This window comes from Myxocyprinus asiaticus, chromosome 7, assembly GCF_019703515.2.
Source record: "Myxocyprinus asiaticus isolate MX2 ecotype Aquarium Trade chromosome 7, UBuf_Myxa_2, whole genome shotgun sequence".
Lineage (NCBI taxonomy): Eukaryota > Metazoa > Chordata > Actinopteri > Cypriniformes > Catostomidae > Myxocyprinus > Myxocyprinus asiaticus.
Window position 1 is genome coordinate 22,430,703 of NC_059350.1, and position 21,991 is coordinate 22,452,693.

At 41.9% G+C, this 21,991-nt stretch overlaps 1 protein-coding gene across 2 annotated transcripts in view; it reads right to left on the reverse strand.

Moving 5' to 3' along the window:
• LOC127444316 (cAMP-dependent protein kinase catalytic subunit PRKX-like) overlaps positions 1-21,991 on the reverse strand; it is an 83,123-nt gene that overhangs the window by 14,446 nt on the left and 46,686 nt on the right. For both annotated transcript variants that reach the window (XR_007897796.1, XM_051703605.1), the window contains exons 4-5: positions 13,010-13,129; positions 6,035-6,130 (exon numbers count right to left, since the gene is read on the reverse strand). Coding sequence is in view for 1 of the 2 variants with exons in the window: in XM_051703605.1 (XP_051559565.1) it covers positions 6,035-6,130; positions 13,010-13,129 (216 nt within the window). In the remaining variant the exon portion in view is untranslated. The remainder of the gene's footprint in view (positions 1-6,034; positions 6,131-13,009; positions 13,130-21,991) is intronic.

Below are 21,991 nucleotides of genomic sequence, written 5' to 3' on the forward strand. Positions count from 1 at the left end.
TGATTCTATAAAAATTTGTTTTTAATCTATCTGCTTGTTTGATGAACGACGGACAGAGGGTGTATTCGGAAAACTATTTCAAAACATCTCGGTTACTGTTGTAACCTCTGTTCCCTGATGGAGGGAACGAGACGTTGTGTCGATGTAGTGACACTAGGGGTCGAACTTGGGAGCCCCAATCACCTCTGATATTTGAGAAAAGGCCAATGAAAATTGGCGAGTGGAATTTGCATGCCACTCCCTCAAACATATGGGTATAAAAGGAGCCGGCTTGCATTCACTCATTCAGGTTTGTGCTGAGGAGACAGAGTCCCGGCCATTTCAGCGGGTAGTTCAGTGTTGTGGCAGGAGGGACACAACATCTTGTTCCCTCCATCAGGGAACAAAGGTTACAACAGTAACCGAGACATTCCCTATCTGTCACTCACTCGAAGTTGTGTCGATGTAGTGACACTAGGGGTCCCTATACAAAACGCAACAACCAGCTGAACTGAGTTATGTGGATCGGCGGTGCAGATGCAGGCAGGCTACCGCGTGCCAGGTAACAAGTGCACACAGCCCCATTGTAACCTTCCCAATGCCCCACATAAGTCACATAGTACTTACAATGGGAATAGGTCGCATCAGCTGTTTTTACCTTTTCTCTCTTTTTAAAAAAAAATGAAAATTCACTTAGCTGGGACCAAGATTTATTTGCGCCGGGGAAGGTGTTCTTTCCCCATGGAGAAAAGGACACCACGGAGACCACATCCTGCCTGAAGGGAGGTTAACATGTGGAGAACACATCACATGGACTTACCAACCCGGAAGTACCACACATGGAAAGGAGTCCCACAGTAGGTCCTACCTGGAAGGGAGAAGCTCTACAAGTGCAGCAACTGGTGGCAGAGCAGAGCTCTGCCCAAGGGAAGACACAGGTTTACCGTCAGGGAAACCATACCGTGGAAAACACCTCATATGGGATTACCGACAGGGAACCACTACATATGGAGCACCTATCCCAAGTACAGGGGCTGACCTGACAGGGCATACTTCACGAGTACTGGGCCTGGCATCGAATTCCTCTGCCAAATTCACCTGCCGCAGGGTGCTGGGGGAGGAAAGACATCCAAGGTTCGCCGGTCCCGGGAACTCACGTGGACAAAAAAGCATACGTTATCCCCTCAGAGAGGGGAAAGGTGCTGAGTGCAAGTGGTACACCCAGCCAGCTGCCCACATATTTACCTGTTTGTACCCGCTAACACACGGGACGAAACTGTCTCAACCCGGAGATTGTAAAATCTCGCAAAGGTACTGGGTGTCGCCAAGCCTGCTGCTCTACAGATGTCTGTTAGAGAGGCGCCGTTCGCCAGAGCCCAGGAGGATGCCACACTCCTAGTGGAGTGTGGTCGTACTCCCAGGGGGCACGCCCTGGGGCCTGGTATGCCAAAGCAATGGCATCCATGATCCAGTGGGCAATCCTCTGTTTAGAGACAGCCTTCCCCTTCTGCTGTCCCCCAAAACAGACAAAGAGCTGCTCAGAGCATCTAAAGCTCTCTTTGCAGTCCAAGTAAACATGCAAAGTGTGTACCGGACACAGCAATGACAAGGCTGGGTCTGCCTCCTCCCGGGGCAATGCTTGCAAGTTCACCACTTGATACCTAAAAGGGGTAGTGGGAACCTTGGGCACATAGCCCGGCCGGGTTCTCAGGATTACGTGAGAGTATGCCGGATCGAACTCTAGGCACGTATCACCGACAGAGTACACCTGTAGGTCCCCAACCCTCTTGATGGAAGTGAGCGCAGTCAGGAGGGCCGTCTTCAATGAGAGGGCTTTTAGCTCAACTGACTCCAGGGGCTCAAATGGGGCTCTCTGTAGGCCCAGCAAAACTACAGAGAGGTCCCATGAGGGAATAAGTTGCGGCCTAGGAGGATTCAACCTCCTGGCGCCTCTCAGGAACCTGATGATTAGGTCGTGCTTCCCAAAGGACTTACCGTCTACCACATCGTGGTGTGCCGCTATGGTGGCCACATCCACTTTTAAGGTAGAGGGGGACAGCTGCCCCTCTAACCTCTCCTGCAGGAAGGAAAGCACTGACCTGACTGTGCATCTCTGTGGGTCCTCACCTCGGGAAGAACACCAATTCGCGAATAGATGCCACTTCAAGGCATACAGCTGCCTCATAGAGGGAGCTCTGGCCTGAGTGATAGTGTCTACCACCACCGATGGTAGCCCACATAGGTCTACCACATCCCGTCCAGGGGCCAGACATGGAGGTTCCAGAGGTCTGGCTGTGGGTGCCAAATCATGCCCCGTCCCTGAGAAAAGAGGTCCTTCCTCAAGGGAATTTGCCAGGGAGGGGCTGTCATGAGGAGCATGAGCTCTGAGAACCAAGTCTGGGTGGGCCAATATGGGGCCACCAATATGACTTGTTCTTCGTCCTCCCTGACGTTGCACAGAGTCTGTGCAAGCAGGCTCACTGGGGGAAACGTATATTTGCGCAGGCCCTGGGGCCAGCTGTGTACCAATGCGTCCATGATGAATGGGGCCTCAGTCAGGGAGTACCATAGTGGGCAGTGGGAGGATTCCTGGGAAGCAAACAGGTCTACCTGTGCTTTGCCAAATCAACTCCAAATCAGCTGGACCACCTCGGGGTGGAGTCTCCACTCTCCTCTGAGCATCACCTGTCGCAACAGCGCATCCGCTGCACGATTGAGTTCGCCTGGGATGCGAGTGGCCCGCAACGACTTCAGTCGCTGCTGACTCCAAAGGAGGAGATGGCGGCAAGTTGCGACATGCGACGTGAGCGTAAACCGCCTTGGTGATTTATGTATGCTACTGTTGCTATGTTGTCCGTCCGGACTAACATGTGCTTGCCCTGGATCAACGGCCGAAACCTCCGCAGAGCCAGCAATACCGCCAGCAACTTGAGGCAGTTGATATGCCAATGCAGTCGAGGTCCTGCAGCGCCATGACCATCTTGGGACTCGAGTCTGAAGCGGTCTCATATGCATCAACCCGAGCAGCGTAACCGCCGCTGAAGATACCATTTGCCCCAGGAGCCTTTGAAATTGTTTCAATGGGACCGCTGTTCTTCCCCTGAATGACTTCAGGCAATTCAGCACCGACTGAGCGTGCTCGCTCGTGAGGCGCGCTAACATAGTGACTGAGTCCAACTCCTGAGAAAAGAGATGCTCTGCACCGGGGAGAGCATGCTCTTTTCCCAGTTGACCTGAAGCCCCAATTGGCTGAGGTATCTGAGTACCAGGTCCCTGTGTGCACACAATAAATCTCAAGAGTGAGCTAGAATCAGCCAGTCATCAAGATAATTGAGGATGCGGATGCCCACTTCCCTTAGCAGGGCAAGGGCTGCCTCTGCGATCTTCGTAAAGATGTGAGGTGACAGGGACAGACAGAAGGGGAGGACCTTTTACTGGTATGCCCGACCCTCGAAGGCAAACCGAAGAAACGGTCTGTGACGAGGCAAAATCGAGACATGAAAGTACACGTCCATCAGGTCTACTGCTGCGAACCAATCTTGATGCCGGACGCATGACAGAATGCGTTTCTGCATCAGTGTTCTGAATGGGAGCTTGTGCAGGGCCCGATTCAAAGCTCGCAGGTCTAAGATTGGCCGCAACCTATCGGTATGATGAAGTAGGGGCTGTACAAACCCTTCTTCATCTCGGAGGGACAGACTCTATCGCGTCCTTCTCTAGAATCTCTAGACCGGCACCAAGGGGACAATCGTGCTTGACATACCTGCGGATGGGGCCTCGCGGCAGTAAAATGGGACCAGGCAGTAAAAGGTGCCTGCCACAATTTTGTGAGCTCCTCATGCACCTATGGGAAGAAAGGAACTAGGGCAGAGTGTGGCTGTGTGCGGCGCCCTGAGCCCAGGAACCAATCATCCAGCCGTGAACACTCAGGGCAGGGTGGAGGGTTCCACTCCAGCCCGATGCTCGCGGCAGCCTGGGCAAGCATGGCCGTCAGCTCCGCGTCGGCCTCTGACTGGGCGATCGCACCAGATGGTGGGAGCCCGGCCGAGTCCTCGGCATTAGACTGTAAATACTCCTTCTCCAATGCTGTGATCGATACCTCGTCATCTTCTTAAGTCCCGAATGAGACATTAAACTCACCCTGGGGCGAGCCACCTGACCCATCCATGAACTCAACCGGTGGAAACGAGCGTGCTGGGGAATGGGAGGTTCGTGGGGATTCACCCAGCAGAAATGCTCCCATTGAAGCCCCCAAATCGCCCCCAGCGCTAGCTGCCGTGGCCTTGTGCGTGTAAGCAGAAGGACCAGGGCAGGAAGCGGCTGGAGTGGCTTTCCCTCAATTAAAGAAAGAAAGCCGTAACCGCATCTTTGCCATGGTCATGTTCTCGCAGTGAGAACATGAGCCATCCACTAACGCTGTCTCAGCGTGACTATGACCCATACACGTGAGACAGCGATCGTGGCCGTCAGAAGCAGAAAGATAGGAACTGCACATAAACGGAAAGACATCTTTAAAAAGACACTTTCAGCCAGTGCTTACTCTTTTAAACTCAAGTAAACTCTTGTAGTGTGGCTGCCGAATTGCCCAGGGGCGTTCTCTGCACTTATCTGTGTGAGAAGGGATAACCCGCTGTAAAATGCGCCATATATCCAACAGCCTAGCACTTGTAGAGGTGAAAGGAAAGGCAGTGGAATTTAGCTTTCTGTGGGTCTTCACTTCGAGAAGAACATCAATTTGTGAACAGACGCCACTTCAAGGCATACAGCTGCCTCGTAGAGGGAGCTCTGGCCTGAGTGACACTGATCGGCTCCGAAGAACAAATCTGAACGAGTGAATGCAAGCCGGCTCCTTTTATACCCGTATGTCCGGGGGAGTGGCATGCAAATTCCACTTGCCAATTTTCATTGGCCTTTTCTCAAATATCAGAGGTGATTGGGGCTCCCAAGTTCGAACCCTAGTGTCACTACATTGACACAACGTCGAGTGAGTGACAGATAGGGAACAATGTTTGTTTTTGCAGTTTCGTTCTGTGGCGTAGAAATTACACACTTCAGCTTTAAGTTATTCAAAAATACATTCAAAATGCAAATAATAGTGATGGAATACACCTCTGTAATGAATATAGTTTACATTTCTGAATTATAATTAATTTTGATCATTTTTGAAGGGCTTAAAGTAAAAACATAATTGGTAACGTAACTGTTCAAAGATTGTAAAAAGAACAAGTCTCATTAAAAGGCTGAAATTTCTGAAAAATAAGTTTGGCATAATCCTTTATTATTTCAAAAAACAAATAAATCAGTTAAGTAGTGTTATATATATATATATATATATATATATATATATATATATATATATATATATATATATATATATATATTAATACTGGGGAAAAAAAAAGGTCACCAAATCAAAGCCAGAGTGGTGTAACCAACATGCAGGAAGCAGTTTCCTTAATGATATTTGAAATAAGTATATTTCCCTTGAAAAATATGTTCTCCTTTTTATCGTTTCAGACATTCTTTATCATTATAGTGTGTGTTTGTACAGCTGTGATGACTTCCTAGATGTTACAACAGGAGAGAACACGGCTCTGTATCATTAAGAGTTTTACAGCGGTACATTAAAGGATTACATTTTAGAACATCAAAAGGGGACAGCAGGTCATTTGTTGAATCCTTAATCCCTTTAGTTCAAAAGCACCTAAAGTAATAGTTTTGAGTAAGCAGACACACTTCTGCCTGTAATCTTGGGGATGCCTCCAGTCCTACAGCCATTAGTGTGCTTAGCTGACATGCTTAGACGAGTTCATTAGAGGGCATGTGTAAGTGTATGCGTAAATGCAAGTGTATCTGTGAGAGCATCTCCCTTAAAACTTAAATGTCTGCATCAAGAATAGGAAACGGAAACCTTTCACAAACTTTGTACACCCTTCCACACATAACTGTTGCTGAGGACATGACTTCACTAGACTTTGTGTTTTAGTTTATGTACAGTATGATATGGTCAAATATGGCATATGCCATTCGGTTGTGTTTTCTCTATCAAACTCACTTTACATAGAAATCCAGATGCCGCGGAAAATCCAGCTTTCCTGCCAGAATCTTCTGGTAGATGCCAAATGGATTATCATCAAAAAATGGAGGATACCTACGATAGAAAGACAACATAAGAATAAAGATTATGGTTTTTTTTGGTTTTATGGGATTTGTGTGATGATTCCAAGATGTCCAGGCCTTGAAAACATGGACCAACCAGAGAGAGACTGAAGTATTCTTTCTGCAGACAAAGACTTATTTAAGATCAACAAATTAATGTGTCAAAATGACACAGAGCAGGCAAAATGCTTTAAAGACGTATACTGGTGTCATCCATCTTTTTGACAGCTTAATGAATTCAATACAGTTCTGCTGCATTGCAAATTGTTGATTGCTTGGTTTCTATGCTGTGGAATGGCATTTGTGTAGTATGGTAGTATGCCATTTTGAATTTAGCATATGGCCCTGTCACAAATGGCACCCTCCGCCCTTGCGGTCTTCCTCTGAATGGAGACTTTGGTGATGTAAGCAAGTGCAGACCGATGGGGCGCTAGTTAGCAAGTCCATGAGGGGGCATGAGTGCTAAAAGTGTGCATTTTGCACAGACTTCAAGACTTCAATCAGATGATGCATTTTGTTTACATAATGTTTTTATGTACATGCAGTTTTACAAATTATTATTTGAAAAAGTCATGGCATTGATAATAGGGTAAAGGAACACATTTTAAAATCACTACTGAATGACAATAAAGTATTAGATAATTTAATCAAGAACCTCTCAAAAACAAAACGCACATGCACAGTACTGTGCAAAAGTCTTAGGCACATAAGATGCTTCACAAAAGCATTTGTCTTGAGATGGTTATTTATATCTTCAGCTTTAGTGTGTCAATAGAAAATATAAATGTTAGACTCCCACATTACTTTTGCAAATAGAAAATATTAGAATAGAAGAACAGGGAGCCCTGCAACAGATGTCATGGCCCCCACAAAGCCCCCCCACTGAACATCATGTCAGTCTGAGATTACATAAAGAGACAGAAGCAATTGAGACAGCCTAAATAGATAGAAGAACTGTGGTGAATTCTCCAAGAAGCTTGGGACATCCTATCTGCCAACAACCAAGAAAAACTGTGTCCAGGTGTACCTAGGAGAATTGGTGCTGTTTTAAAGGCAAAGGTGGTCACACTGAATATTGATTTAGCTTTTTTTGTTTACTGGACTTTGTATGACAAAGTGAAAAATGTCATTATTTTTGAAGACATCCTCACTATGCAACATTTTTCACAAGTGCCTAAAACTTTTGCACAGTGCTGTAACTACAGCAACAAAACCCCATCATTTTAAATCTTTAGCAAACAAATAAACATGATTCAGAAACATGGATGGTGCTTAGAACACAGTAAAATTTATAGAAAGAAAATACCACCATATATTCGCAAAAATAGTTATAAAATACATACAGCCACACTTCTGCAGGTAATATCACTGTTAGACCAAATGTTGCTATACCAATACATAAGCAATATTACAAGCTACAGCCATGTGCATTAAATTATTCTCTTCTGTCTTGATATTTTAGAGACTCTAAAATCCTCTTTGAAACAACAGTAGCAAAGGTTTAATGTTATGTTACTTACTTTTATGAAAGTAACACTTCCCCAAGAAAAACTATTCAATAAATTGAATAGGAGTAATTGCATATCTCTGGAAAATTAAATAAAACAACGTTTTGAACAAGTTCTACACATCAGAATTAAAAGTGATACTATATACACCTGATTAGCAAGTGATTCGCCATTGAGTCAATCAGTAAAAAACGATTATTAAAAAAAGTTGTAATCCTTGATTGACATCGCCTCATCCGCCATGTTTTTTCCTCCAGCTCGGAAACTACAGTCCACTGTGGTTAGTCGAGAGGACCAGTAGCGATGACTGTTGGGCAATAGTCCGCTGTGGAGCTCGCACTGATGGGAGCTCAGCTGAAGGGTGCACTGACGGTGCAAAGGGGGCACTCACGAGCACTCCTTTCAGAGCGCTAAAATGTCAAATGGGATGCCCTACGGTCTCGTGGACTTTGCGGGAATGCGCAAATAAAGGCCACAAGACCACAAGTCCACATCAAGTGTGCCATTTAGGACAGGGCCTATATCTGCAGTGTTGAGCTGAGTAGCTCCACCCACTGTAAAATCTCATTGGTCCAAAATTTTGTTCACATAACAGTACATTAATCACCATCTGTTTGGCTGTGAACTACCACGCAGCATTTTTTTGTTCAGTGTAGAGAGACGAATTGTTGTCACCTTCTCATTTGTGCGAGTATGTGATGTATGCTCCCTAATGTCTGGTAGAGTGATTCTTCGGCACATCAAATCAAATCAAATCACTTTATTGTCACACAGCCATATACACAAGTGCAGTGGTGTGTGAAATTCTTGTGTGCAGTTCCGATCAACATAGCAGTCGTGACAGTGATGAGACATATACCAATTTATATACCAATTTATAAAGTATATATAGTATATATAGAATGTACAGTATTGTACTGTATTGACATTCAGGCTGTCAGTTGATAGTCAGTTGTTAAGAGAGAATATAATATAATAATAATATAATTTATGACAGTCCGGTGCGAGATATAAGATTAAGGGTAATAAAGTACAGTGCTATGTATTTTGATCGTGGGAGATCAAGAGTTCAGAAGTCTGATTGCTTGGGGGAAGAAGCTGTCATGGAGTCGGCTGGTGCGGGTCGTGATGCTGCGTAATCATGCCGTGTAAACCATTACTCCTTAATTACAATCATTGAGCATCCACTGTCCAAGCAATGTGCTTGTGTTTAATGCCTATGGCGCAGAAAAAAGTCATTAAATGCTAGAGATAACTTGAAATACGCTAATGACCCTGCTCCTAGGTGACCACCTGAAGTCTCATGAGGGCGTAGAACACTGAAAATGAAGGAGCTTGAATGTCAGCAGTAAAGACTACTATGCAGTGACTGAAACAGAACAATGCTCAGAGTCACAGAACAGGAAAAGAGGACAGCTTCCAGTCCCCTTCCTTCCCTTCATTTGAAATTTGGTTTTATCTTAGAACAACCTTGTGCCATTTAATCCTTGATAACTCTGACCAGTTCTCAAACTGATTCACAAACCACCAGTGGTACACGGAGTTCACCAAAAATATACAATACAACAACTGTAACCATCTTCTTTTTCATTGCTATCTTTATTTTTCCATGTTTTATTTCTGATCTACAAAAATGTTTAATATAGCATTGTGCATCTAAGGCTCAAATGAATAGCCAACATTCTTCTGCAATGCTGTATGTAAACAGGCAAGGTTTTGACCGTTTTAAGCTGCTTGCTGTCGTGGCCACGCTGACTCTCTGCATATACAAATGCAAAAAGCAAAATTGTCTTTTGTTTACCCTTAAAATGTGAGCAGCATGTGGATGTTCTATTTCATGAAGGCAAGCTTCGTGAGTGGCCTGTATTTAACTTTTATAAACACTGGATTCAGCATTTTGAGCATGGTATCAATAATATCACCAGTCTGACAGATAAGTTTTAGGTGCTTCAAGACAAACAGAAGTTTTAAGATAGAATTCCCCAAAATATTAAAATTAATGTTTTGAATTGGACCGCAGAATGTACATTTTATTAATGTGAAACTATACTGAAATCCTTTCTAAATGTTCTCATTGTGGTGTGTGTTTTTCAGATCCAAGATCACTTGTACGTGCTTTCCAGAGATCTACAAAATGGCTAGTCAAGGCACAGCACCATGACTGAACTACAGGAATACTGATAGTAATTAAAATGTATCATATCACCATAAAGAGATAAAATGCACAAGCTTTTGAATAAAAACTCCAAAAAGGAAAATTGTCTTCATTTACTCACTTTAATGTTGTTCCAAACCCATTTGACTTTAAGCAATATGTTAGTCACTGTCACAACTAAAAAAAATAAATTAAAAAAAAATTCAAAGATTTAATTGATACTGAAAAACGAAGAGGGGAATTTTTGTGACTAGTTGGTGCTTGGATGTTCTCATCGCCCACGTTTCCACTATCGGGCCAGTGTGAGCCAGGGCTATCAACTGGTCAGCCGGGGCCAATAGCCTTGGACCTCGAGCCGCGAGACCAAAATCGTTCTGCATTCCCACCATCGGGGCAATAGCCCTACAGCATTGCGCTATAACCCACCCTTAATATGCTGCCCTGGTGCCAGCGTCACACACACTGCCTATTTCACAAGTAAGAGGGTAGCTCAAGCTGATGTATCATGTCTAGCTAGCCCTTGAAATTAACAGACTGAAGCTGCAGTTTGTTAGCATATTTTGGTCTTTTTTTGGTGGAAAGCGAGACCTGAGTCAGCAAAACTCTGCTTTTGACATTAACCCCGCCTCAATCCCCAGTTGGCCTTATTTGGCCCAACGGTAGTCGGTGAGCCAAAGGTGCTTGGCTGTTGGCCTCGAGGAAGCCCCGAGGAGGCACGATAAAGCCCCAGAAGTGAGAGTGAGAACGCAACTGGCCCTGGCACACACTAGCATGCCCTAATTTGGCCCGATAGTGGAAACACGGCTAATGATTAAAGGTGGCACTTGGCCTGTACATTTTGAGAACCACAGAGTTAGAAGAAATGTGTGTCCTTTTGAGTTAAAGACACCTAGCTGTAGCTTACTGAAATAAGTAAAATAAGATGGTTCCACATAATGGACTGAGCAGGACTGACAGTATAGAACTTACACTCAGCTATTCCTTCTCCTGGGTGATGGAAAAGAGAAATAAAGTGAAGGAGAGAGAAACAGACAGAGAGAACAGGAGTGACATATTAGTCTCTAGTATTACTGTAAGCCGTGGCTGGTGACAGGGTAAAAAAGAGAATTATGAAACTGAAACTGTTACATAACAGCACAGGTGAGGCCAAGATTCCAATGAGAATGAGAAAAGAGACAGGAGAGAGAAAACTATGAGGGGAATGGATTGTTATTATCTAGAAAAGCCGAATCTAATAACACCTTTTGTATTAAAACTTTCCTGCGATGTTAGAAAGGAAATAAAATCCCATTTCCTTTAATGACAGAATTTTGTAGGACTTATGATAAATGAATATGGTCTTCAGAAAAACAAAACACACAGAAAGTGCCTTTTTTTGTTTACCGAGTTGCCAGTTATATAAAACTTTGGAAGAAATGTTTACATCAAATTTACATGAATTTTGGAGCAAATCAAGGAGGTGTTCCATGTAGAGTCTAGAGAGAGACTTCAGTTTCCTCCTCAACTCTCAGAGGAACCTCTTTCACATGCACATTAACACAACCTCCCTCTCTGTCTTTCAAACACCCATACACACATTTACCTAGCTATCTATATGCTTATTAGCCTTGATTGTTCCTGAATTATAATTGGAATAAACTAGCCCTAACTCAATCCCTAAATCTAAAATACAACTACTGGCATTTTAGTGCATAAAATCATTGATCACCTCTTCATTAACCATTTTACCCTAATTTAGTCAGAAACACACACATACATACACACACACACACACACACACACACACAAGACATTTGCTCACACACACACACACACACACACACACACGCGGTCACTACCTTAAGGTTGTAAACTCTTTGATCGTCAAGCCCAGGAGGAGTATTTTCATAAAACTTTGCTACATTTCCATGAGAGAGAGAGTCACAAGACCTTTGACACATGAGTGACAACCAGGCAGACGCAAAGACCAGTGAAGGGAGCTTTTGTATGTCTGTGAGTGAGCTAAGCCATGTCTGCGTGTCTGTGTCTTGGAAAAAGAAAAGGTCCAGGTCTCTTTTTCTATATATATATCTCTCTCACTTATTTACAGGAGCCTTCAAAAGAGGTCTGGGATGAATGAGTAGGGTGGGTCACTTTTTCCTCCACTTGAGAGGCTGTGAAAGCTCTGGGGCAGATTTAGAGTCAGCAACACACAGGTGGGAGAATGAAGCAGCTTGGACGGAATACACACCACAGCATTTAAAATGACTGAAGGAGAAAATAAATGTTTATTTTCACACTGGCTTTAGAGTCCCTGTGACCAAATGAATGCTATTGCTTCTGCACAACAGATGTTACACTGAGAGTCCAGTTCCAGTCTATAGCTGTCCAGAAATTTGATTAAAAATCTAATCTATATTACCCTATAAAGCCAAAACACAGAAACTACGATAACACTGCAGTTAAAAAAATAAAAAAATACAAATAATTTGTTCAACCAAATGTGGATTATAAAATAGTCTAACTCCATTTTCTTTCTGACTCTGAGCACAGTCTGTCAAAGGACAACTCACAGTTTAAAAACTCAATTTCAATTTTCAATTTTGACAAAATGTGTAGTAACTGTGCTTTGTTTTTATCAGGATAGTGTCATTAAAAGAAACACATCTGTCTCCTGAGATACTATAAATGCAGCAGATTATCTGTGTGCATATAAATATAACAGTTTGTGCACACACTGAATATATGCTGCAATGATAACACCTAAGCAAATAAGGATAAATATCGAAATGAGGATAAATCTCAAGACAGCACTGAAAGAGGCCATCTGTGGTGAGAAATGCACAAGGAGCTTTGGGCTCTTGGTGCTAAACATCTAATACTGCACCATCGCCCTCTAGTGGTGTGCCTTTGACAATGTGTGATCTCACCTGATCGCAAGCCCATACAAACACCATCTGAGACACACATAATGGAATTTAATTTTTTTTTTTTTTTACAGTGAATCTATTCAAGACTTGTTTTGGTCAAGTACCCAATAGATCAGTTCTATTATACTTGGGGGGGAAAAAAAGCAGGAAATTTAAAAAAATAGAAAAGCTCTCCATATTTTCAAGTATACACATGAAAGTCACAGAAACATACTGTGAAGTCATTTTAACAGGTGGAAATAGGATCTCTGTTAATCCTTTTAAATGTTTATTAGGACGTGACCATAGTGTTGTCTTACCCTGCTAGCATTTCAAAGATGAGCACACCCAGAGCCCACCAGTCGACTGCTCGCCCATGACCTTTACTCTGGATGACTTCTGGAGCCAAATACTCAGGAGTACCACACAAAGTCCATGTCCTAGACAGAGAGAGCGAGAGAAATAAAAATAAGTCAAGTCAAATCAGAATATTTTTTTATTTGTATAGCGCTTTTCACAACACACATAGTTTCAAAGCAGCTTTACAGAAAATGATGCCGAAATAGAAAATTATGCTACATTGTCTTGAAGTCCTCTTTGAGTGGTTTAAATAAAAAAAGGTGATTAAAAATCATGCTTTAAACATTATTATTATTAAAAAGAGTATATGTAAGAATGAAAGATAAAGAGCACACCTAAAGCTAAAAATAATAGTCATACAGTTGCCCCATTAAGTGTTTGGACACTTAAGTCACACATACAAATTAAAACAGATGCATATCTTTTTGCATTATACGAGCAAAACATTTCACAAAAAGAAGCTTGTAAGGATTGAAATTATACCATATACAATATACAGTAGTGCTTGTTATGTCCCTCTGTCCACTTGGTGGTAGAATTTTCAGTTTTGAGTTTGGGTGCTTCTCATTTCTAATATTGTGCATCCTCGTTTCCTTTCCTCACTTCCTAGCTACACCCTCTTTGGAAATGTGGAAAAGATCCAAGGACTGTCAGGAGATGTGTCAATTATGGTTTATTTAAACTGCAAAGGTTAAACTTGAATTTAAAATATTGTGTCAGATGTGAAAAGGGAGGAGAATTAATATGTGCGTCAGGTGCTTCGACCAAAACGTTTTTTTTTCATAGGATGCTCTGGTGTTTCCTCATACAAGCGTCCTTGGGAAGCTTCCTCCGTCCTCTGTCCTTGCGGTGCATTTAGAGAATTGATACATCGTTTATGATGGCAGACTTTGATCGGTTTCCATGTCACGGGCTGTAGGACGGAGGAACGAGGAAACAAGGATGCAGAATTTAGGAAATGAGAAGCACCCTTTCTGTTTTGGTTTGGCTAGCCTGCTGCCGAATTTCCAAAACATACGATCGCAGAGGAAGATCATTAATGAGGAAAGTTCTACCTGATTAGCCAGCGAAACGTTCCTGCTTGACATTTTGCATGACGGTACTACCGTTTTATCAACCCCCAAGCATGAATTTCAGATGTAGGATGGCAGGGGAAGAGTGATTTATATTCATGAAGAAAGAGCTACATGATTAGATAAATCAGAGAAACTGACTTCAAACAAACCCTGCCCCTATACCTCTAAATGAAACAGGCTGTATCCAAAAACAGAAAAAAAGCTGCCTTTGGAGGCTGTATATGGAGGTAGGATGAAAATAAGTTGCTTTTCAAACTGTTCTGAGACCAGTTTCCTTAAGAGTTCCATTCCTTCAAAAACATTGCCGGTTAAGCCATTAACTGATTAGGCAGAAAGTCAGCTGCCTATGTTTTCGGATGCAGCCAGAGGCCAAGTTCAGAATGGCATACTACCATACAACTCTTACTATTTCTGCCATAGACAGACATAGCAGTAGTAAGAGTAGTATGGTAGTATGACGTTCTGAAATCAGCAAGAGTCTTCCCCTGCCATCCTACATTTTGGGAATCTGCAGCCTACTGGCAGCCTTTGCTGTTTTCCCTCTCTTTCAGTGAACTACAGATGCAATACACCTGTGCTAACTCATCAAGGGAGAGGAGCTCCCCTATAAATACACAGCAGTTAGACTTGTTAGAGGAGGAGAACATCCATGTGGCAACTGCTGTGTGGCTCTTGGCTTGCTGTTCTTGGTGTCTATGGAAATTTTTTGTCTCTTTCACACAATTTTGCTGATTAAACTACCCCCTTAAGCCTATATCTGGTCCATTCTTGCTGTTGTTGGTTGTAACATAACATCCTGAATGAGCCCCCAATTATGTTGCAACCAGCTACGGCTAGACGTAGGCCAGCCAAACACAAACTCAAAACTAAGGATTCTGCCACTAAGTGGACAGAGGGACATAACAGTGTTAAAATAATTAAGCCAAAAAGTATTCTTTCACTTTGTGGTTGTCAAATGTTAGTAGACTGTGTCCATCTTTGTGTGATGAACTCCACCGTGGTTACTCTGCTAGGACCAGTTGGTTTCAAGTACAGTAATTGCAAACATGGCTAAGCTAGTTCTGATAAAAGGAACTGTATCATTTCTTTGTAGATGCTATTTGGTTTGATATATTGTTGCAAATTAAATTCATACACTTAAGTGTTCAAAAGTATCCAAATACTTTTTGGGGCCACTGACATAAATATACAGTCCAGGTACTGCAGTGACTGCTTAGATATAAAACATTGTCCACCCGAGGTGTGTAATTACAGTACACATTGTGACAGCTGGCTATCTTGACCGGATTGTAGTGGCTGGTGTAAGGTAGAGATGGTATATCAACTTCAATTCAAGGCTACAAAAGGCATAACAGCTTAGAGCTAGAAGCCTGGGTGGGAGCCCACTACATGGTTTTATTTGTAGCAGAGGGTTTCTGATTACATGGAGTAGCTGTAGCTCTGTGGGGGTGAAATGACAGATCGTGTTTGTATGGGGCCACAGGGCTGGTCGATAAATGAGCCTGTTGACCTATCCTTCAGCAAACGGCTGCCCATTGCTCCTCTGTCTGGACAGGACTTGCAAATTTGAAACAAATTTCAAATTTTAAGATTGTATCAGTTGATATTAGACTGTCATTAAGGGGAGAATGAGAGGTTGACAAAGAAGAGTGATTTACACTTTGTATACAAAAAGCACTTGAGTGAACTGAAAAAAACTGAATACTTTTGCTCGAGCTTCAGTAGATCTTCTGATATCTCATGATTTCTGTCAGACCTGAGTCTGGATTGTCCAAGGCTGGCTTTAAAGTGCTGTCAGGTGCATGCTACAAGCAGTATTATGGTCCTCGTTTGAACATATTAGCAGGCGTCTTCCAGCGCAAAAACAAAAGACTTCACACTCCAAATACTTGTATACAAGCAAACATTTTTCCAGGAATCCTACCTGATAGATGTAGATTCTTCAAGGTTTCTCTTAGGGGAGGATACCATCACAATGGCTGTGTCTCGTTTGGAAGGCTGCGTGCTAGGTAGGACACGTCCTTTGAAGGCTACAGTATACCGAGTGTCCTCCTTTAAACAAGTTTCGTTTAAACGAGACGGCCTTCGTATGACAAATGGAAACGGAATGTATCATGGTTGCTATGACAGCACGCCACTCTTTAACAAGCGCGAGCGCTTCGAGCGAGAAGGTAACAAAGTCCCTTTAGAAGGGAAGGTATGAGGTACATTTTAGGAGCGTTATAATGATGTAAAGAGACTGTGTACTTTTAGTCTAATACTTTATTTTAATCATATATATTATATACCCTGCACCCATCTACTGAAATACTTCAACTTGGGAATTAACATTACTTGCATTTGAACATCATATTTAAGGGTAAATTGGCGTAATTTTTTTTTAGACATTTCCGCTGAAGCAAAGAATTGTGGGTTGTGAGTGCCCACGAAGGATACACCTCTTGCATCCTCCGAATTCCACGAGACAGCCTCGATGACGTATGCGGCCAACAAATGCGACCTCCGGAGGACGCAGCCTTCCAAATGAGACACAGCCAATACTATCATGATGACAGTGAACTTACAAGCAAGGGAGGCTGTTGCCAGGAAAAGGTTGCCTACCTTCCCACTTATCTTATTTCTTTTCACTCTCTTCCTTCTTTCTGCCTGCCTTTTCCATTATCTTTTTCTGCTCAACTGTGATTTTAGTTCTTCTCTTTGGAATAGACAAGATCAGTGCCAGTATATCAGTATGAACAGCATTCCAATGTGAGAGAGGTTTAGGCCCAAAAATACTCTATGCAAGTTTATGAACGCAGACACTTTATATTACGCAAGATCTATTTCATGCATCAATATAAAAGATCAAAACATCAGGACACATGAAGAAAAAAAATGTAGGCATGTTGTGTTGTCCAGTACTTTTATTCTATTTAAGCAACAACAAGCATTCATCAACATTAACATGAACTAAGGGTGTGTTCACACCAAAAAAAAAAAAAGATACATTTAGTCCTGGTTCGCTTAGCGTTCACACTGGCATTTTTAACACCGAACCTAACGATACAAAACAAAAGGCATCAGGAAATAGTCACAACCTAATTGGACAGCTTTTATGACGTATATTTTGTGACGGAACTTGCCGAACATCCAAAACATTGCTGGCTGCTGGGCGAAATGCGCTCGTTATATTTATATATGTATATATGGTGGTATTTTTACCAGCTGAGAACAAAGAAGAGCTAATCAAATGTGTAAAGCAGTCAAAACAGTGCCAGAAATTCCTCCGTTGCACACACAAACGAAGATATGCTGCAAGGATGGCTGACGGCGTGTTCCGACGCCTGTACCAAACTGTAATGGGCAACATAGCTCCTATGATGAGAAGAACCAGGTATGCTTGAGGTCAGTATTAGGCAAATTACTTCCTGTTTTTGGTCTGTTTAGATGTCTTTGATCCATGTTGCGTTCATATAATCAATCAAGCCGCACAAGAGTTCGTTTGGAAGCGGATCGAGACCCACTATTCTGGCGGTCTCGGTCCGCTTGTTTGGGGCGCACCAAGGTTCGGGTGGCAGCGTTCACACTCGCTCAAATGAACCACACTAACAGAGCAATTGCACCAGAGTTCGTTTTAATCAAACCAAACCTGCCAAGTGTGAACACACCCTAAGTTTCATTCCAAAGAACTGGACCTACATGCAAGAAACCACTTTTTAGAAAGTGGTTAAGAAAACAAGTTATAATTTTAAGGATTTTGTCACTAAGGGGTTTCTTGCAACCAGGCCCTGGGGCAAACAAGGTTTGAATATCAACCGTAATGAGATAAAACTGAAATACACAGATTTTTAATACTTCTGTGTACAAATTTGAAGGCTGCTTATTGGATCAATACAGGTAAACGTCATATTATGCGACTACGCATCACTTTACGGAGAGCTTACGACCTACTAGTTAAGTCTTGCCTTAAGAACAGGTGGTGCAACCAAATTAAGCACTGACTTAGTTACAAACTAACTAGTAGTTACTAAGCCCTTAGTGTGAACTTTACATCCTAACTTACGTGAGAACTTACGCACAACTGGTGCAACCCTGCCCTGGTCCTTTTTAAATTCAGGCTATATGCTAAAACTGCTGCTTCCTGCTGTCATAAGCTAATTGAGTTATCATTAACAAATCTGTTTAAAACCCTGTCTTTGCCTGACCCCAATTAAGCCTACAATAATAAATTACAATTTTGTGCCATCAGGTTGGATTTGGCACAAAATCGTAGGGATTACATCAGTCATTCTTGCAAGTTTACTGTCCATAAGCAGAAAAAAAAAAAGGACCGGCAGTGTCACGCGAGTGTGGTGGCTGGGAAAACTACTGCTTGATGAATGCCAGATGAATGTTTAATCGTTAACTGTCTGGCAAAGTTGTTAACTTGTTATCATGCATGGATATGTTTTCTGGTAGGGTTGTTGAAGCATATATTCACTGTCATGCTTTTATGAATCGAACATTACTCGGGGATGTGGTGTTTACCGATCATTATGTGTTTAATAGGCTACGTTTTCTGGTAAAGTTACTGTTACCTGTTTACTAATGAGTATTTTGTAACATTGATGTAGTTTTGAGGTTCTCCAAGTGTGGTTGTGTGCACCGCTGTTTTTTCATTTCTTTTACCCCAGTCGCAGAAATACACAAGATGTTGTCCATTGCCCTTTTAGCAGATATTCTGTTTAAACAGTGGAAAATTTTAAATTACATCCAAAAGCCACTATATACACAAGATACTACAAAGTAGTTTCCCATGAATGTATCCTCATCTCAAGATATTTATAATGTACAGATTTTATAGGACAATAACATAACTATACATATATATATTAGAGGTGTAACGGTTTAAATTTCTCATGATTCGGTTTGTATCACGGTTTTGGTACGGTTTGTTATTTGCTATGTTCAGAAAAAAAAAAAATAAACATATATATATATATATATATATATATATATTACTTCTAAATCCAAAGTAAGAATACTGGATTTGGTAACAAACACTTCAACAGGTTTGCCCTTAATAAAAATCATGGTTTTACTACAGTAACCATATTTTAATCATGGTATTTGTAGTAAAATCATAGTAACCACAAAATCAACATGGTTACTGTCATGGTTATAATATAGTAAAACCATGGTTACTATATGAAAACTACAGTATTACTGTTGTAAAACCATGGTTAGTTGTATCAAAATCATGATTTGTGCTGAGAAAACCCTGGTGACAGCAGTCATGGTTACTTCAGTCATGATTATTACAATATTACTATAGTAAAACCATGATTAATTTTCTTTAGGGACCTGAACTATATATATATATATATATATATATATATATATATATATATATATATACACTATATTGCCAAAAGTATTCGCTCATCTGCCTTTAGACGCATATGAACTTAAGTGACATCCCATTCTTAATCCATAGGGTTTAATATGATGTCAGCCCACCCTTTGCAGCTATAACAGCTTCAACTCTTCTGGGAAGGCTTTCCACAAGGTTTAGGAGTGTGTTTATGGGAATTTTTGACCATTCTTCCAGAAGCGCATTTGTGAGGTCAGACACTGATGTTGGACGAGAAGGCCTGGCTCACAGTCTTCGCTCTAATTCATCCCAAAGGTGCTCTATCGGGTTAAGGTCAGGACTCTGTGCAGGCCAGTCAAGTTCTTCCACACCAAACTCGCTCATCCATGTCTTTATGGACCTTGCTTTGTGCACTGGTGCGCAGTCATGTTGGAACAGGAAGGGGCCATCCCCAAACTGTTCCCACAAAGTTGGGAGCATGGAATTGTCCAAAATCTCTTGGTATGCTGAAGCATTCAGAGTTCCTTTCACTGGAACTAAGGGGCCAAGCCCAGCTCCTGAAAAACAACCCCACACTATAATCCCCCCTCCACCAAACTTCACAGTTGGCACAATGCAGTCAGACAAGTACCGTTCTCCTGGCAACTGCCAAACCCAGACTCGTCCATCAGATTGCCAGATGGAGAAGCGTGATTCGTCACTCCAGAGAACGCGTCTCCACTGCTCTAGAGTCCAGTGGCGGCGTGCTTTACACCACTGCATCTGACGCTTTGCATTGCACTTGGTGATGTATGGCTTGGATGCAGCTGCTCGGCCATGGAAACCCATTCCATGAAGCTCTCTTCGCACTGTTCTTGAGCTAATCTGAAGGCCACATGAACTTTGGAGGTCTGTAGCGATTGACTCTGTCGAAAGTTGGCGACCTCTGCGCACTATGTGCCTCAGCATCCGCTGACCCCGCTCTGTCATTTTACGTGGCCTACCACTTCGTGGCTGAGTTGCTGTCATTCCCAATCGCTTGTTATAATACCACTGACAGTTGACTGTGGAATATTTAGTAGCGAGGAAATTTCACGACTGGACTTGTTGCACAGGTGGCATCCTATCACAGTACCACGCTGGAATTCATGGAGCTCCTGAGAGCGGCCCATTCTTTCACAAATATTTGTAGAAGCAGTCTGCATGCCAAGGTGCTTCATTTTATACACCTGTGGCCATGGAAGTGATTGGAAAACATGAATTCAATTATTTGGATGGGTGAGCGTATACTTTTGGCAATATAGTGTATATAAAAACTTTTCAGGAGTGTAAATGTAAAATAAATTAAAATCTAATAAACACAGATGTTCAGAAATAATAGAATAAGAAAACTGCAAAATAAAATGAATGCCTACACTGGCTAAGAATTATCTAAACCAAGTCTATCTAGAAAGTTATCTATAAATTATCAAGTTTATCTAGAAAGTACTCATTGTATATCAAACAATTTGTGTGTATATTCATAAACCCCTGCAGATAGAGACACACCCTCTAGCGGGTCATGCTGAGCAGTGCAGCAATATGAAATAATTTATCATTACAATTCAACTAGCAAAGTTTGTCAAAATGATCGCTTGCTAGATGTTGGCTATAGATGCAGTACACTTGAAACACGTCACAGAACAAAGCAATAATTAGTGATCTATCTGAATCATCATGGCAAAAGGAGCGGCAGATGTTTGATTCTCCCATATATAGCCTCTCCATGATTTGAAATGAAGCACCCATAACTGTCATGTAACTAACACTTTTTTTTTTTTACACTTTTTTTATGGGTAAATACAAAAGAAAAGAGACCGGTCATCAACATGCACACGCCAAGGCCAGTTATGGTCTTAAGCCGGTGTATACCTAAATGATGGACGAAGCTGAGCTGCAATCACACTGTGTACAATGGTACTGGGAATATTACCACTGTCTTTTATATCAGTCTCTGTGTTGTTAACCTGTCACGTTCATTTGAAGCAAGCCACATGTGCAGCTGATCAGATCGGAAGCGGCATCAAGACAAAATCCGTGCATCACTTGTTCATTTCATATTCAATTAGGAATTAAAAATCAGAAAAACAAAAAACAACTTATTTCATTATTCGTTTACGAAACCAATATTAAAAAATAAATAATTACTTGTTTTTCATAATTTCGATTTAACGCTAAAGTTAAAAAATAGGAAATTGGAAAAATAGCCATGGGACACTGTGCATTTTGATTATTTGATTTCACTAATATATGGCTTGAATATTTGATTCGCACATATGGGTGGACCTGAAACACCCCTTTCTTCTGATTGTCTGTCGTCTTCTCAATGCTGTGAGACAGAATAAAAGTTCTCTGCTTTTTAATTGTTGAGATGAATTCATCTCAGTTAATTTTAAATTATTTACCATTTATTCTCCAAAACTCGCCACATTTATTGCAGCTGAGCTATATCTCTCATCAAGTAGCCAGACAGTGCCTACACATAACCGTAAAATGTTCACTAAATGCAGACAGGG